The following is an 18,010-nucleotide window of genomic DNA, read 5'->3' on the forward strand; positions in this document are numbered from 1 at the left end:
TTTCTGAGCCTCAGAGCCAGAAGCATTATCTTGGGAAGCAGTTAAATTACTGGCTTGGTCTCAATCAGGCATCACTTCAGCTAAACTAGTAGGCCCAAAATGAAGCTCTTGGCCCTGGCCAGCTTGGCTCAGTGGTTAGAGTGCTGGCCCATGGACTGAAAGGTCCTGGGTTCAATTCCGGCCAAGGGCACGTACCTGGGTTGCAGGCTCCATCCTTGGTCCAGGCAACCAATCTATGTGTCTCTTGCACATGCACAGCAATGTTTCTGTTTTTTTCTCTCCCCCCCCCCCCATTCCACTCTTTCTGAAAAGCAATGGAAAAAATACCTGAGGGTAGGATTAAAAAAAATAAAATCAATAATTTTTAAAACAACAAACAAATAAAAACAAAATGCAGCTCTTGGACCATGTTTTATATTCAAAACTGAGGGGAAACGTTGTCAATAGCTCTCTAGAATCATGGAGAGGCCCAAAGTGCATTTCCGACTTCCCGTCTCAGGGAAAATATTTGAGTCTCTATGTGACCTTACAGTTAATCAATGGCATTTAAAATGCAAGAGTGTGTGTAACAAAGTAGATATCGTGGGTAGAACAAAGTCTTCACAGAAGAAATGGCAAGAACAAATCCATATTTTATTTCCAGCAGACACAGCACAACTTGCAGTAATATCGGCAGGAGATTAAAATAGTTCAATTCTGTTTCCAGAAGGATTTGCCTGCTTACCCTCCGCTCAGGCATTTCTTCCTCAGGAATGCCAACCAAACAGTACATGATGAATCACATGGCTAAATTTTGCTAATCTTCTGCTCTGGATTTAATATACATAAAAGAAATTACAAGTTTTCCCTTACTTTTTGGGAGGAGAGGCAGAATATCTATATTATCAGTTTTTGATAATATCTATATTATCAAATATTAATTATTGACTTTTTAAACTGAGATGCATTTGACTACAGATATGTAGAAATGCTGTTGAATATATTGAAATAGTAAAATTAACACCATGCAGTGTGCTCTAAAATCTAAATGAAGGTCATTTCAGTCACTCGAGGACTGAGAACATTTAGCTCTAAGACTGACCTTGAGCTCCAAGTGAGCATCTGTGTCCCCACAGAAGGGTTAATGCGGGCGTGGTGGTGGAAGCGTGGAGAGGAGCCCCCTGGGCCCTTCAGTTACCAATCCTGCCTCCACCTCCCGCCCCCACGCCACTCTGGTTCCGCGTCCCCTCGCACTGGGGTTCAGGTGCGTGGGTCACCTAAATACATCCAGTCCTACGCCCACATTTCCTGCTCTAGCCCCCCATGCTCTCTGTGTTCTTGCCGCACGGGACCCCGTGTTGACCAGGTAGTGAAGACCTGTCAGTGAAACAGAGTCCTGGGGCTCCTGGTCCCCTGCTTGGAGGGCACGTAGCCTTTTGCTCTCTTCTCAGGAGGAAGCTCCTGGAAAGCAGGCACGTTCTAATAATCTTGGTCTCCACAGAATGTAACATGACGTATTTGATGCAGAACACATCTTGTTAGGGATTAAATAACTTCATAATATGGCAAAGTTATTTGCTTCATTATTTGAGGATAAATAATAATAGCAGAACTATTATCAAGGTAATAAGATAAAATGTTAAATCACTTAATAATAGATTTATATTTATACACTGGGAAATTTTCATAGACAGCTGAAAGAGGCATAATTATAAATATGTCCATAAAAATTATTTCCCATATGTATTAAATTATAATCACTGAGAGTGAACTAATAAAAAATTATATTATTAGCTATGGAAATATAAGTTTTTCCTTTTTGTAATAGTTGATCTGTGAAGTCCTGTGTCAGCTGTGCTTGGTGTTCAGAAAGTAATTTTAGACACTACTCAGAAATGCTTTAAAACAACTACTGAATAAATTATATCAATGACTAATACTCTATAGAAATATCTGTTCTGTTTCAAAAAATACAGATTATATATGCATATAAACACACATGTACATATACATACATATATATAAAACAAATATTCATATTTACTTATGTACTTTGAATAAGTTAAGTGACTTGCACAGTCTAAAATTCAGTGAACGGTCATGGGTGACGCTTCTCTCCTCCATGAACTAACGGCTCAAGTGTGGGAGAGCTACCCCAAGTTTATAAGAGATGCACAAAGGATGTTTTAATGAATGTAAAAGAATAAAAAAATCAAACAACACTCTTCTTAATATTTCATCTACCAAAGATGGAATCATAAGATAAAATGAAAAATATATTATGTTAAATTGATAGAAGACATGGCACAGATAAAATAGTGACTTCATGGAAGCTTATAGCTTTAACTATTGATCTTATAAAAGAAGAAAGAGCTAAATTAGTGACCATACATTCTACCTCACATTGCGGGGGGGGGGGAAGAGCAAAAAAAAGGGCAGAATAAACCAAAATGAACAGAAGGAGGGTGATAAGAAAAAGAAAAGTTAAATAAAAGAGAGATAATTGGGATTATATCAAAGCCAGTTTGGTCTGAAAAATCAGGAAAATTAACAAACTCTTAGCTGGAAAGAGAAAAATGGACGCGTGAGAATACAAATCACCAATATCAAAATGAAAATGATTTATCACCACAGCCACTATGGACCTTAAGAGAATTTAAAATAATACTGTCAATAACTTTTTACTAACACATTTGATGAAGGAGATTAAATGGATAAATATCTTGAAAAATACAAGTTAACAAAATTGACATCAGAAGAAATAGAAAATCTAAATAGCACTAAATTGAGAATACGCATTATTTTTTTTTTTTTATAAAAGATTCACAAAAGCAAAGTCCAGACCCAGATGTTTCTTTGTTGAAATTTGTCAAAAATAACACCAATTACAAACACTTTCTAAGAAACCGAGGAGAGGGGAGCACTGCTCTATTCCATGTGTTGAGATTGCCCCAACCCTCCCAGCAAAACCTGAAAAGTGTTCAAAAAAATCAAAAACCAAAATCACTTGTGTATATACATAGAAATTCTTAATAAGATATAAGAATTTCAACCTAATGATATGTAAAATAATATCTTATGACCAAGCAGACTTCATCCTAGAAAGGAAGTTTAGATTAACATTAAAAAAACTAATCAATGTAACTGACCATATTAATAGAAAAAAATAAAAGGTACCACAATTCCAATGGACGGAGAACAACCATTTCACAAAATTAAACACATTCATAACAAAAGCCTCAGCAAACCAGCAATAGGAGAAAACTTTCTCAAACTGATAAAGAACGTTTATGAAAAATGTACAGTCAAGTCAGCCAAGATCCAGTCAAGAGACAGAAACTACACCAACAATCTGAACAGGGAAAAGCTAATATAAAGACTAATTTCCAAGCAGCATGTCTTGCAAAATTTTTTTTTAGATAAACATTATTTTGTGTTAGTAGGCAGTAAAAGATGAATTTGTTTTAATATTTACACAATTTTATTCCTTATTACCCTGAACCCAATTAAGTTTGAGTCTTTAGCTATAATAATCAATACAACAAAAAAATAGGCAGATCAATGGAACAGAAGAGAGCTCAGTAGTTCCTCACATCTATCAGAAATTGGTTTTTGACAACGGTGCCAAGTCAGTTCAATGAGAAAAACAAACTCTTTTCAACAACTGATATCAGATCATCTAAATTTTAAAAACATGAGCATCAACACTTACCTTACACAAAAAATTAACTTTATAAGGAAAATGGTATTGTCAATAAATGTTTCAGATACAATTGGATATCCACAGGCAAAAAGCTAAGTTTATAACCTAATTCAAATCATGTATAAAAAATTAACCCAAGATGGAACACAGACCTACACTGATGAACTAAATGACTAAACGTTTAGAAGAAACCATAGAGGAAAATATTTATGATATCAGAGTATGCAAACTTTCTTATATTTTGCAGAAAATCATAAAACAAAAGCTAAAAAATATTGATAAATTGGACTTTATCAGGATTAAAAACATCATTCAAAATGCACCATTAAGAGAATAAATCTGGGAGGAATTATCTGTAACACATATATCAGTGGAAGAAGATTTTAACAGACAAGTCTCAGAAAGGTATTTGAATGGCCAATAAGCACATGAAAAGATACTAACATCATCAGTCATCAGAGAAATTCAACTAAAAAATAAAAAACCCAATCACTCATGCATATACACAGAAATTCTTAATAAAATATAAGAAGTTCAACTCAATGATACATAAAATAATAATATCTTATGACCAAGGAGACTTTATCCTAGAGAGGAAGTTTGGATTAACATTAAAAAAAAACTAATCAATATAACTGACCATATTAATTGGAAAAAAATTAATGGCACCATGATTTCAATGGACGCAGAACAACCATTTCACAAATTTAACACATTCATAATAAAACCTCAATAAGATAACACTTCCTTATACACCAATTAGAAGGACTGAAATTTAAAAGGCTGGATGCACAGAATTTAGGCAGATTCGTGGTGCAACTGAAATTCACACCCACGTGACCCCCTTTATCTTGCACAAAGAAACTCAGATACCTCCTAGGTAGGTCTATGTGCACACCTGAGTTCCACACCAGGAAACTCCAGGAGCAGGTTTTCTCAAACAACTCAGCAAATCAATACCTAATAATTACATCAACTTACTCCCTGAAAGAGACGGACAACGTGTAAACACACCGTGGATGCGTCAGGGCTCACCACTGAGGCGGAAGGTTCAGCAGGAGGAAGCTGGGCTCTCTCCCGGTGACGCCGTTGAGATCGGATTAAATCTCCACTTTCACACTAAGCGGCGACCCTCCGGCCTCTCCAGCCGCTCCGGGGCCCGCTGACTTGGGGACCCCTTTGCTCTGGAATCAGCCACACACGGAGCTGACGGGGGGCAGGTGTTAACCCGGCAGCACAGCGCTTGAGGGCCGCTGCTGTCCACCCGCGTTTCCTCCGGCCTGAGCTGCCGCTTTATATTTTCAGTCGGAAATGGACGTGCCGGGCCCTTGGAGGACCCGCACGCAGGCCAGCCTGGCAACGGGCTGGCAACGCCGCCTGCCTTCCGCCCACCGCCCAGCAGCAGCCACCTCCCTCCTCTCCCTCCAGACATGAGTCATGACCCTCCACTGGACCCCGGGTCCACACAAACTACAGACCACGTCCCCCTCGGGGGCCTGGTCCCTCCATAACTCAAGGAGCAGGACAGCCAAGGGCTGAGGTCACCTGAGCCCTCACAGATCTGGAATAAAGAGGGTGTGGGCAGGGCTCCTCTCCCGATGAGCTAGAGGCCAGCCTGCTGGTCAACGGCACCCACCAATGGTCCCCAAACACAGCCACAGCCACAGCACAGGGGACATTCTCACGCCAAACCCCTGTGGCTTTCCCGCTGACAGACACGGCCTTCCCAGCACAATCTGGGCCAATCCGGCCCTGACCCCTGAACCCAGGGGGAACAGGCCAGGGAGATGCTGCGGGGAGGTTCCGGCCCTGACCCCTGAACCCAGGGGGAACAGGCCAGGGAGGTGCTGCGGGGAGGTTCCGGCCCTGACCCCTGAACCCAGGGGGAACAGGCCAGGGAGATGCTGCGGGGAGGTTCCGGCCCTGACCCCTGAACCCAGGGGGAACAGGCCAGGGAGGTGCTGCGGGGAGGTTCCGGCCCTGACCCCTGAACCCAGGGGGAACAGGCCAGGGAGGTGCTGCGGGGAGGTTCCGGCCCTGACCCCTGAACCCAGGGGGAACAGGCCAGGGAGATGCTGCGGGGAGGTTCCGGCCCTGACCCCTGAACCCAGGGGGAACAGGCCAGGGAGGTGCTGCAGGGAGGTTCCGGCCCTGACCCCTGAACCCAGGGGGAACAGGCCAGGGAGATGCTGCGGGGAAGTTCCGGCCCTGACCCCTGAACCCAGGGGGAACAGGCCAGGGAGGTGCTGCGGGGAGGTTCCGGCCCTGACCCCTGAACCCAGGGGGAACAGGCCAGGGAGGTGCTGCGGGGAGGTTCCGGCCCTGACCCCTGAACCCAGGGGGAACAGGCCAGGGAGGTGCTGCGGGGAGGTTCCGGCCCTGACCCCTGAACCCAGGGGGAACAGGCCAGGGAGGTGCTGCGGGGAGGTTCTGGCCAACCCAAGAGGTCCGCCTGTACTTGGGAGCACAGGGCCCCCGCTGGTCCTCCAGCACCGCGGGGTCCTCACGGTGGACACGCTCTCCAGAAAGAGCGGGTCAGTTCCACGTACCGCACGCGGCAGGTGGGGAAACAGAACACACGCCCGCCACGGCTCTCAGAGCTCACTCACCGCACCCCCGGCTCTCACCTGCACCCTCGGGCCTGGCTGTCATCCTGAAGCGGCCAGGGGTCTCCATGCATCCCAGGGGCCCTGCTGCCTGCTCCGGAGGACGGGACCAGGGAGCCTGCCCCCCAAAAACAGCCCTGGGGCTCTTCTCTCTTTTGACCCAGCTGCCAGCACCCTTGGGTGGGGCAGCTGGCCCTTCCCAGGGGCACCCCCGGCAGGAAATGTCCTCTCTGTGGAGAACCCAGGGAGCGCCCCAGGGTTGGGTCCTGGTCCAGGTGCTTGGAGTGTGGGGTTCCCAGGAAGGCAGGCAGGACCCCCTGGACCCCCCGGGTCCCCATGGAGGGGCTGGGCAGCAAGGGCTGTGGTCAGCTGCGCGTCCCGACTCAGAGGCCTGCAGTCCCCCGGCCACCTCTTCCCACAGGACGCCGGGCCGGGGAGGCCGCGAGAGCTACAGGCGGCCTGCGCGCGCCGCCCAGGTCAGGGGTTTCACGCGGCGGAGCGCAACTGGAAGGGCCGCCCGTCAGCGTCCGCGGGAGGCTCTGGCCGCACAGGGTCCGACCCAGGCGGCTGCTGGGCAACGGCGGGCGTCGGCGGCACCTGCTGCCCCTCCAGGGCGGGGTCCCAGCAGCAGGCCGCGGGCTCACCCCTGGTCTCACTGACCCGCTCCCGGCCGGCTGCAGCAGGCGGCCAGCCTGTGGCCCTGGCCTCGCGCGTACAGAGTGGCAAAGGCAGGCCTCACGGTCACAGCAGCACCTATCTGCTCAGCGCCCATGGGTGGGGGGGGCATTCAAACACCGGGAACTCTTTCTGAAGCGCAGGGGTTATGAACGGACGGTGCAGGGAGTGGGTCCATCATCATGATTCATTCTTTATTTAAGTAGCTTCCTCTTGACACCGTTGAGATCATGGGCGGGTGGAGGGTGGACCACCGGCACCTTTGGAAAGAGACAGGACTCGCAGAGGTCGGGGCCAGAGAGCTCGCGGCCGGGGAGGGGACGGTGAGGGGCCTGGCCAGGTGCGGGGCTCGCAGAAGTAGGTCCCGGAGCCCGGCCACCCCTCCCGCTCAGCGCTCAGCCCCGCCTGCCCCTCCGCTCATTCACCTCTCCAGCAGGTTCACCCGCCTCCCGGCAGCAATCGGCCCCAGGCCCCAGCCTTTCTCCAGAAAGAGCCCGTGCCTTTGGCTCTGCACTTGGGAAGGAAACACACACGCCTGTTGCGTAGAATGTGCACTTGATTGAGAAATGCAGGGACCGCTAAGAGTCTGCGGGGAACACTGTGTCTATCAGTCACCATCAGCTTTAACGTTACACAGAATGTTTTCTCCTGAATCGTGAAATGCATTTCTTACCCTGGGTCGCAGAGTGTCATACAGAAGGGAAAGTCCCAAAGTGACGTTTACTGACCCTGTCACCGTCCCGAGGTGAGCCACGCGCGTTCACTTGAAAGCGGTCGATTCCTTGGCGGCGTCTGATTCTCATGAGCACGCGTTCGTGAATTTGTGAGTGCGGTGACGGCAAACCCGCCCGCCACTCCCCACTGTAAATTACGCACCACCGTGTTCCCACTCCACTAGCACTTGTCAAAGGTAGCGTTTGTCTAGCTCTACTAGGTTAAAAAAAAAACAAAACATGTACCGAGCGTTTGCTTTTTAGAAATATCTACTCTAAAAAATATTTTCCGGTGCAAAAACCATTAAACCTGAGCAAAAAAACCGACAACACAGTGATTAATACGCCTGTCACAGTCAAGACAAGCTCGGTGCATTTCAGGTGGCGTAGACAGGGACCTGTAGGAACGGATATTCTGAGAAAGAAAACGCCAGGGAGGCCCACGTGTGCCCCGTGAAACGGCAGAGGCCGAATCCCTCGGGAAGGCACTTTCAGAACCTTCCGGGAGGCCCCGGCTTTATTGAGCTCGACTCTCTTCTCCGGCTGAAAGGCGGAGGCTGTGGGAAGGGTTCGCGTGTGTTCTTTCTGCTCACTCTCTGGGTCTCGCTACCCAATTAAGGCTGAGTCGCCGGGACTGTTTCCGTGGAGGTTTATTCAACAGGAGCGATTTCTAAAGAAAAAAGGAGCCGACTCTGGTTCGAAAGTCATGGAAGTGAGTAGTCGTCAAACAACAGTCAGGCCCTCCAGTTTCTGTGGGAGTGAGATCAATACACCCGAGTGTGGGACGCGGCGCTGAGGACTCGCTCCGGAGAGAAAATGTTCTGTCCTTCAAGGTTGTAAGAGGGAGGCCAGTGAGAGCTGGGCTCAGGGCGGGAGGCCAGGGAACCCGGGAGGGTCAGGGACCGCAGGGCGCAGGGCAGGCCGGCCGGTCCTCGTGGGACCTTCACACGGGGGCTCTCCTCCCCACGCACGCGAGGCCCTCCCTGCCTGCCCCACTCTCCAGGGCGAGGACCCGCCAAAGAGGAGATCTGAAGGCTTTACCCACTCTGTCTACAGGCCTGGGGGCGCAGAGCAGACCTCCGAGCGGCGGGGCCCTGAAGGCTTCAGGGTCTCAGAGGCTGGCAAGGGAGGCGGAGGCCAGAAGAAAGGGGGGCCGGTACTTCTGCTCCTGGAAGCCTTGTTTGAAGGAGCTTTCTAGGAGTAAAGGTGCTGGGCTGGGAATACTCTTAATTGCTTAGACAATTTTTATTTATGATACTAGTTGCTGGTTAAACACACAAACTCATAAAATGTCTAAATATCAAAATTATGCCAGAATAACAGCAACATTTTAAAAGTCTGAGCTAAGACTCCTTCTAAGATAAATATGTTTATATTTTTTATTATTTTCAGGACATTCAGATACAAAGAAAATCATATTTATATGTAAAGGAAGGGAGATTGCTATGTTATACAGCAGACACGGCCTAGGAGTTTTTGAGTATTTGCACACACATGATTATGACCGTCCACAGACGTGTCTGCCTGGATTACTGCGGTTTCCGTTTTATAACGGCTCAGACGCTGGAAAACACCATCGGTTTCCTCTGCCCCAGAAACCATCACCACCAGCAGGAAGAGGGTCAGAATTCAGATATGTGTCAAGATCTGCTGGTAGGATTTCAAAGGCAGTCCTCCCTACCTCCTTAAGTGTTTTGCTGTTTTATCCCCAGGATTTCTAATTACTAGCACTTTAATCATTTTTTGTTTATAAATATAAGCTTTATGAAAAAAGTATATAGCTGCTCTCAATCAAAGCTGAATATTAAAATCAGCTGTAGGGGAGAGATCTACGTTTACCTGTCATCTATATATCTAAGTATCTCCACTATATATCTATATATCTATATATCTAACCTATATCCATATCTTATCTACATCTATTTATATCTGCATTTACCAATGTCTAGGCCTCAGTCTCATCCTTGAACCTCTCGTTTAATTGGCCTTGTCTTCCATCTAGCCAGCTGTAGACAACTTACAAAAATTAACTCACCCGGCCGGCGTGGCTCAGCAGTTGAGCATCGACCTAGGATCCAGGAGACCTCTGTTCCATTCCTGGTCGGGGCACATGCCTGGGTTGTGGGCTCGATCCCCAGTCGGGGGTGTGCAGGAGGCAGCCGGTCAATGGCTCTCTCATCATTGATGTTTCTCTCTCTCCCCCCTCCCTTCCTCTCTCTGAAATCAATAAAGATACATACATTTTTAAAATTACCTCAACCTTACCCAATAACTAATGACCTTGCCTATCAGTTATTAATTTAAAATATATATTACGGAAATAAATTTGAATGCTGTATCAAAGAAAGTGATGTTTAATTGTATCGTGTTAAAACAGGCACGTAGAATAGTGAACAAGCCTGACAAATTCCCACAATAACGGGGACGTGGGGTTTTAGACGAGGGGACGTGGGGTTTTAGACGAGGGGACCAACTACTGCCCCCGCCCCGCCCTGCCCCGCCCCTGCCCCAAGGGTCTCCAGGGAGGTGTGAGCTGTGCAGTCAGATGCCTGCGCACGGCTGGGCTCTGGGCTCCGGGCTCCCGGCTGAGACCCCCCGGGCGTCTGTGCAGGGAGCTGTGGCCTCCACCCAGGCTGCAGGCCGCTGCCGGGCCCCCCCTCAGCACTGCCTTCAGGTCGCTGGTCGTTCCTTCCCGCCCTGACCCCGCAGCTGGGGGAGGTGATAAGATGTCAGGATGTGCTTGTTGTTAGTATGAGGTTCCGTCCCCTACAGAAGCTTTAGACAACTTTACCCCGCGATTATCCGAGTCTTAATTGGGGCATTAGTCACCAGCCAAGCTAAAAATACAATGATGCTTTGATTTCTCTCTCACTATTGATCTGTGAGTGGCTCCCTCAGGGCCTCAGACCAGCAAGGGGGCAGGAAGGCAGAACGCAGACAGCGCTAGATCTCTGCCCTGAAATAACCCGAATGCCACCGAAACCCTTTCCCAACCCCTAAAAGAATACACATCCCCAGTGGTGGTTAATAACACGTAGGCTGCCTAGTTAAGCGCTAATGCATTCAAACACACTGTTACGGAGTATAAAAAAAACGGTTGGAATAAAACTGTGATATTTCCGCAATATGTACTCATAATTCCCTGATTTTAACTGTTCTCTCACATTCATCTCTAACCTCTTCATTACCATCATTGCAGAAAATTAGGGGTAATTTTGCGAAAGTTAGAGAGGGACAGAGTCAAGGTCACTGCCGGAGCCACTTCTCACAATAGCCATGGGCTCACATACACTGACTTTCCACATTTGCATGGCACAGTTTTCCTTCATAAGCTCACTTTTCTTCACTTTTTGAGGATATAATGAGATGTCTTTTGAAAGTTTGATATTTTAATGTTGTCACCCTTGAAAAGTGGTGTCAACCTCAGTCATTTTCTGATTTTGAGCCACATAAACTCTACTTCACATGGCGAGAACATGGACTGGACCCTGGTCTCCCTGTGGGAAAAATACTCATGCTCACCTGGCAGACATGGTTCTGCTAAGTCCCGTGGAGGCACACACAGAGGACAGGGGTGAGTGGCCCTGAATCCAGAGTATTTTAAAACAAAGTCTCCCCACAGGGATTTATTGACTATTTTAAGGCATGTCTGTCATCACCAGAGAAGATGAATTCATGGCGCATCCGTTGGCCTCAGAGGCCGTATGTGCTGCCTGACATGCAGAACAGGGAACATGCAACCTCCCCCAAGAGGCAACCTCAGGGACGGTATGATTTCCAGGCGCACATGCTTCAAGGTCTACGAAGTAGAGACACAGACAAAGAAATAGAGGTGATGAGCTTGGTTTCGCACAAGCACAGGTCACGGATTAGGCCAGACGTTCACTCAACTGAAAACTGAACAATCCCACAGTGCTAGAGACTCAATGTGCGGGTCCCTCCCGAATTCACAGGTGACACCCTACCCTCATCGTGATGGGATTGAAAGGCGGGGCCTTTGGGAGGTAGTCAAGCCACGAGGGTGGAGCCCTCCTTAATGGGATTAATGACCCCTGGGGGTTCCCTTGCCCCTTCTGCCAGCTGAAGACAAAGTGAGAAGATGCCATCTATGAACAAGACCAAGGCCCTCTTGGACTTCCAACCCCAGCACTGCGAGGAGTGAGTGGCTGATGTGTTGAGCCCCCAGGCTGTGGTGTTCTGTTAGAGCAGCCCAAAGGGGCTGAGACACCGAGGGAAAGTGTGGAAGAGATGGAAGGCCAGAAACGCCGTTTGCAGTCGAGTTGCAGAGTTCCTTGACTATCAGGGTCATGTGTACTAGAAAGGTTCGCCTACTGGCAAAACAATGGATATAGGACTATGGCAAATGCTTCAGGACCAGAGCGGGGTGAGCCTAGGGCAGGAATGGCACTGGGTCGGTGTACTGGTCAACCAGCACGCACTGGTCAGCCCGCCACAGAACGGGGTCTTCATTGGGGTGTTTTCTGTGAGCAGTAAAACGGGGGGCGGTCAAGGAAGGGATGTTGAAAAACCAAAAGCATAGGGTTCTAGGGCCATACAATTGGACCTCTGTGGACATTTAAGCAAGAAAAGGTGCAGAGTCAATAAAGACCAGAGATTAAAACAACAGCAATAGTGTGACAGCTCCTAAAATCAGTGGCCTTAATTCCAGGTAACTCAAGAGATTTCGTTTTCTAATTGCGAGTCACATATCTTCTTATGCTTACGAGAAGTCTTAGTTTACCTCCAAGTCTACATGTTAAAATTTAATTTACTGAAGGAGGCTCACATCTTTTATGTCTTTGTGTGTTTTTACTAAAATGATCCAAGATGATAACATAAATTGTGCATTAATTTTTCCTTTAAGGACTTTTTTTTTTTTTAATTAGGGTAAGTAATATATTCTTCAGTGGAGATCAAGTTACAATGTAAACATCAACATTTCTAACCTCCAAATTCTACGTTTTGTTATTTAGGGATTAAATCTAAATCTTACGTATTTAGAAAAATATTTCTTATTGTGGTTAAACAAAAGAAATTCCTTTGTGATAAAATGCTCAAATTTTTTTCAAAAAACAACAACTATTTATTTTGTGGTTGGTGCACCTTTTGCTGCTAAAAACACTTCAGAGCAGCAGCAAAACAACAAGAGACCGTGACGGTCTCAGTAATAACTTTTGGGACAGCCCCACGGACTAGCAGCACCTCCATCAGTCCTCTGCCAACAGTGCCCTTCGCTTGAATCCCAGCGTTTCCGTGAGTGTGGTGAGCTGGCCGTGTCTGAGAGACAAACAGTTGTTCCCAGACGGGCGAGGCCCAGTTGGTGGAGCACCATCCTGGGCACCGGAAGGTGGCTGATTCGATTCCCGTCAGCGCACGTGCCCAGGTTGTGGGTTCAGTCCCCGGCTGGGCTGCGTACTGGAGGCAACCGATCCATGTTTCTCTCTCACATCAAAGCCTCTCTTTCTCTCTGCCTTCTTCTCTCTCTCTCTAAAATCAACAAAACCTATTTCTAAAAAAGATATAATGGGAAACGAATTACATTAATGTCTCCCGTTGATCAGAATTTACTATTTCTGAGTCTTTGCCCGTCAGCGGATGCTGGAGTGTTGCAACCTCCTGAGGTGCCCGTTCCAGCGACACTCGTATTCTTAGTTCACATCACTACTTATCCGGCTTTTTGTGAGTAAAGACCCACAGCCCTCAGCAGGCCCCGGGGCATCCGACTCTGAGATGCTCCGCAGGTTTGTTACGATCCTTAGGCTTCTGCGTCCAGAGCAGTTCCCACCCCACAGGGCGGCCGCTCAGAAAGGCGTCCTAAGTGTAGGGCCGGGGGAACGTTATATAGATTAATACGGAGACGAGAGCACCTTCCTTCCTTAAGGACAGGAAAGGGGCAGAAACAGGGCATCTTTGTTCTCTGGCCCCAAGGAAGAATTACCGGTACAGCCATTTAAATGGGCCCCAGCAGCCTCTTTCCTCCACCTTTCTTGTTTCTGGAGTATAAACAAGTGAGCACAAGGACCGTGACCCCACACATGTAACTCAGCGATATCTATAAAGCTCTGGGGGCTCGGACGCCGATTCACAGCCTGTACCCCGGGACCCCCAATCACGTGCAATGAATCGACTGGTTCCGGCCTCAGTATTTCCAGTGCCCACCTTCCATAACTCCAAGAACGGCAGGGGCGCTGTTTCCTAAACGTTACAGCTATTAACACAGGAAGCAACCACGGCATCGCCTCAGAATGTAACAGGGTACATTGTTTTTTGTTCTTTTTGGTTTTTTTAATATGTCTTTATTGATTTCAGAGAGAGGAAGGGAGAGGGAGAGAGAAACATCGATGATGAGAGTCACTGATCGGCCGCCTCCCGCACGCCCCCGACTGGGGATCGAGCCCACAACCCGGGCATGTGCCCTGACCGGGAATCGAACCCTGATCGCCTGGATCCTAGGTCGACCCTCGACCGCTGAGCCACGCCCGGCCGGGCATAACAGGATATATTGTTTAAAAAGAGGTCGCCCATCAAATTAGTATTTACAACAAGTTTCCTTTGGAAGAGGAGGGACTGGCAGGAAAATGCTGACAAAGAGGAGTTTTTTAAGAGTATTTACTGGGCCCTTTTTTGAACCGGAAAGAGAGAGTGACTTCTAACGCGCAGTCACATGCCTTGAGATTTGTTTACTGACTTGAGAGAGAGGGAGGGAGGGAGAGAGAGAGAGACATAGGGAGGGGGGAGGGAGGGAGAAACCCTGCTCGGTCGCCCCGCTTATTTTTGCCCCGGTTGATTCTTGCATGTGCCTTGACCAGAGATTGAACCCACAACCTTTGCCTATGGGGATGATGCCAACCCACCAAGCGGCCGGGCCAGCACATGCCTTGATATCCGAATAAACTAGACTCTTTTTTGTCATAACCCTTTGCGGTTCCTATTACGATTATTTTCTTACTACAGTGTAGCCCTGTTCCCTAGTAGCATCTTTATTGGGGATAAAAGCAAATAAACGACTCGTGTTTAGAAGAGCAGCAAAGAGAAAGAGAACTGTCGCGTCCCATGGGCAAGCGCTGTAGAGGTAGACGCTGCGTCCAGACCTCTGAAGGCAGGGCCCTGCCCGTCAGACCGGGGACCACATTCACCTCAGTCACAGGGACACGGCCGGGGGCGTGGCTGAGAGAAGGGGAGGGCAATGGACACGCTCCTGACCACAGCCACAGGCGTCGCAGGTGACCAGAGAATGCTGGACGGTGTTTGACATTGGCAAATGCAAATAAAGTACATCTGGAATATATTACTATAACATTTTAATATATTAAATATACTGTTAATATGTATGTGTATATTCACTACACATACAGACATAATTATATAGTTTGTAGTAAGAGATGTTCCCGGTTTGCATAATCATGAATAAAATACATAAGACCCATGATTTGTGGGCATCACTGGGAACCTCAGCATCTACACCATTGTATTTATCTGAGCAGTACAATTTCTTCTGCCTACTCTCCCATTTCCTACATGGCTCTATATATTCAGAGACTTGATTTATAATTAATGCAAAATTTTAAAACCAGAGGGTAAAGCTTTATTTGCATAGATGTATATATTTAAATATATTCATCAAGTTAGCTAAGAAGTTCCAATTTTTTGAAAAGATATACATCTTTCCTTTGCAAAATTAAAAAACACACACAACAGAATAGTTGCACGGTGCACTTTTTCTGTGTTGGTAAATGAAAAATGTGACTTAAAACCATCCAGAACACATTTTTCTTTCTTCATGGTAAAAATCCTAGATCACCAGAGAAAACTAATGGGAAGGCGCCATATTACGAATGTGTAAAACAGGCATCCTTCAGAGGGCAGTGTCCTTGCATGTTTCCCCCACTCCCTACGTGCTTTTTAAGGAATGTTTTCTCTGACGAGGGAACGGCTCCTTTTGTGTTTTTCTGAATTGTACTCTGAATAAGGGCTCACTTGCCCTCATTTATCTCTGTGCCCTTTCTCTCAAACCCAGTTGCTTAAAAACAATGGCGTAAATAACGTTACTTAAATCACCTTGACGACACTGTCTCACCAATCTGGGACCATTTGATGCTCATAAAGGAAGTCAACCATTGCTTTCCGTAAGAATTAGGTTTTTAAGTCCTGAAGAAACTGTGCACACACCCACTGTCTTTACCTTTTCTTTATAGTGGGTATAGAAATTTCTCTTTTCTTGGAATTCCATTCAAACATTAATTCCGATTAAGTTTCCGATCTCAAAGGCGCGACGTCGCGAACGGGGGAGGGCCAGCGCCTTACCTCACTTTCAGGTTGCCCTGCTGGAGCTGCCCATCGTAGACGGACAGGATGTCGAAGTCCTCCTCCAGCGCGAAGCTCTGGAAGGACAGCTGGACCCGGTGGCGCTCGCCACTCAGGATGACCCAGGTGCAGTTCGCGTAGTTGGGGTAACCGTGCGGGAAGCCTGGGCTCTCGATGGTGCCGTTGGGGCCCTGGACTAGGCCGCCGCAGCTCTGACCTGAAAAAAACACAAACATTTTCCTGGTTACTGTTAACCTGTGATTTTTTAAAAATTTCCCAACTATTTTGGCCAAATGTTATAACGACTTATTTTGTGATCCTTCGGGGTGGGGCTAAGTAGGTTTACAGTTATGAGTACGTGAAACTGTGTACTCTTGTTTTATCGTTTAGTAATTATTGTTTTATTTTCCATACGAACAGCTGTAAACCTACGTGGACCCTACCCCGTGGGAATGATAAATTGCCAGTGTCCTCCAGTCCTAAAAGACAAGTGGCCCAAGTGCAGGGAGGACAGACGGGGAACCTACACAGCATTTGGAAACTCATGTTAGAAGCTGGTGGCATCGACTGCGGAGATTCTCGGATTTGAGGAGCCGTCCAAGGAACCGGGCCTTCCGGGTAAACTGCAGCCCGAGGGCTCCCGCCAGGACCTTCTGTTGGGAGGACGCCTCGGGGGGTCGGTCGCAGCCTCACAGCGGACCGCCCGCTGCACCCCAGCAGCGAGGCCGGCTCTCGCAGCCTTCCGCCCGACCCCAGGCCCCCTCCTCCTGCCTCACCCTTCACCCGGCTCTGCCGCGGCTCCCTGCTCACCCGCGCCCCCGCTTCCTCTGCCCAGGGTCGACGCCCCACTGTGTCGGAACTCGTTCTGATCCATCGATCTCTCGCGATGCGCCTGCCACGGCCACGCCTGGGCCAGCCGGACGGACGGACGGCAGGCCGTGGGGACCAAACCCAGACAGGCAGGCGATCGGCCTCCCTGACGACCACGTGCGGATCGTGCCGACCGTAAAAATCGCCCTCACGGAGGGGACAAAGCTACTCCTCTCAGACCCTTCCAACGTTTAATTAGTCTGAGGTCAGCTATGAAGTGGCCCCCAAATACTGTCTGCAGTGTTTCGTTTCTTCTTTATCCGGCCACTTCCCACCAGTAGGTTTAAGTGAATTAAAATGTGGGATTTTTTAATATAAAAAATGTTATTGAATTTATTGGGATGATATTAATAATCTTATATAGGTTTCAGGTTGCATTTCTATACACATCCACCCCAAGTCCAGTCTCCCCCCGTCACCATTTACCCCCCTTGACTCTCCCACACTTGCCCCCCCCCCCCCCGCTTCCCTCTGGAATCTCCATGTGTCGTCTCCACCAGTTGTTCTGCCGTCGTCTCTGTTTTTGCTTAATCCCCTCACCTTCCTCACCAGCCCCCCCCCCCCCACGGCCGTCAGTCTGTTCTCTGCATCTATGAGTCTGTTTCTGTTTTGTTAATTTATTCTGTTTACTAGATTCCACATATAAGTGGAATCACGTGGTACTTGTCTTTCTCTGACTTATTTCTTAGCCTAAGACTCTCCATGTCCATCCCTGCTGTTGCAAAAGGGAAAAGTCCCTTCTTTTTTGTGACCGACCAGCATCCCATGGTGTAGACGCCGCACAGCTTTTTCACCCGCTCGTCTGCTGATGGGCAGCGGGGCCGCTTCCAGATCTCGGCGGCTGAGAATAACAGCACAGGGACACGAGGGTGCATGTGTTCTTCCGAATCAGTGCTTTTGGGTTTCTTCAGGGTCAATATCCAAAACTCATATAAATAACTTACACAACTCAACAGGCCAAAAAACGCAGAATCCACTTAAAAAATAGGCAAAAGACCTGAATGTAACTGGTTTGACGGTAAGAAAAGTAAGAAAGTTTGGGAGGAACCCGGGACACTCAGACTGTCGCATGTGGTGTAAGAGCCTGAATGCCAAGTATTATCCCAGCTCTTATGATTGAACTGGAGACAGAAAATTATTTCCAACTACATTTGACACGT

General features: G+C 47.9%; 1 protein-coding gene across 1 annotated transcript in view; it reads right to left on the bottom strand.

Annotated features, from left to right (window-relative positions):
- LOC148093619 (CUB and sushi domain-containing protein 1-like) overlaps nucleotides 1-18,010 on the bottom strand; it is a 379,865-nt gene that overhangs the window by 125,773 nt on the left and 236,082 nt on the right. The window contains exon 2 of the mRNA XM_087815025.1: nucleotides 15,981-16,197. Within this exon, the coding sequence (XP_087671151.1) occupies nucleotides 15,981-16,197 (217 nt within the window). The remainder of the gene's footprint in view (nucleotides 1-15,980; nucleotides 16,198-18,010) is intronic.

Source organism: Miniopterus natalensis, chromosome 2 (genome assembly GCF_054644295.1).
Source record: "Miniopterus natalensis isolate mMinNat1 chromosome 2, mMinNat1.hap1, whole genome shotgun sequence".
NCBI classification, from domain to species: domain Eukaryota; kingdom Metazoa; phylum Chordata; class Mammalia; order Chiroptera; family Miniopteridae; genus Miniopterus; species Miniopterus natalensis.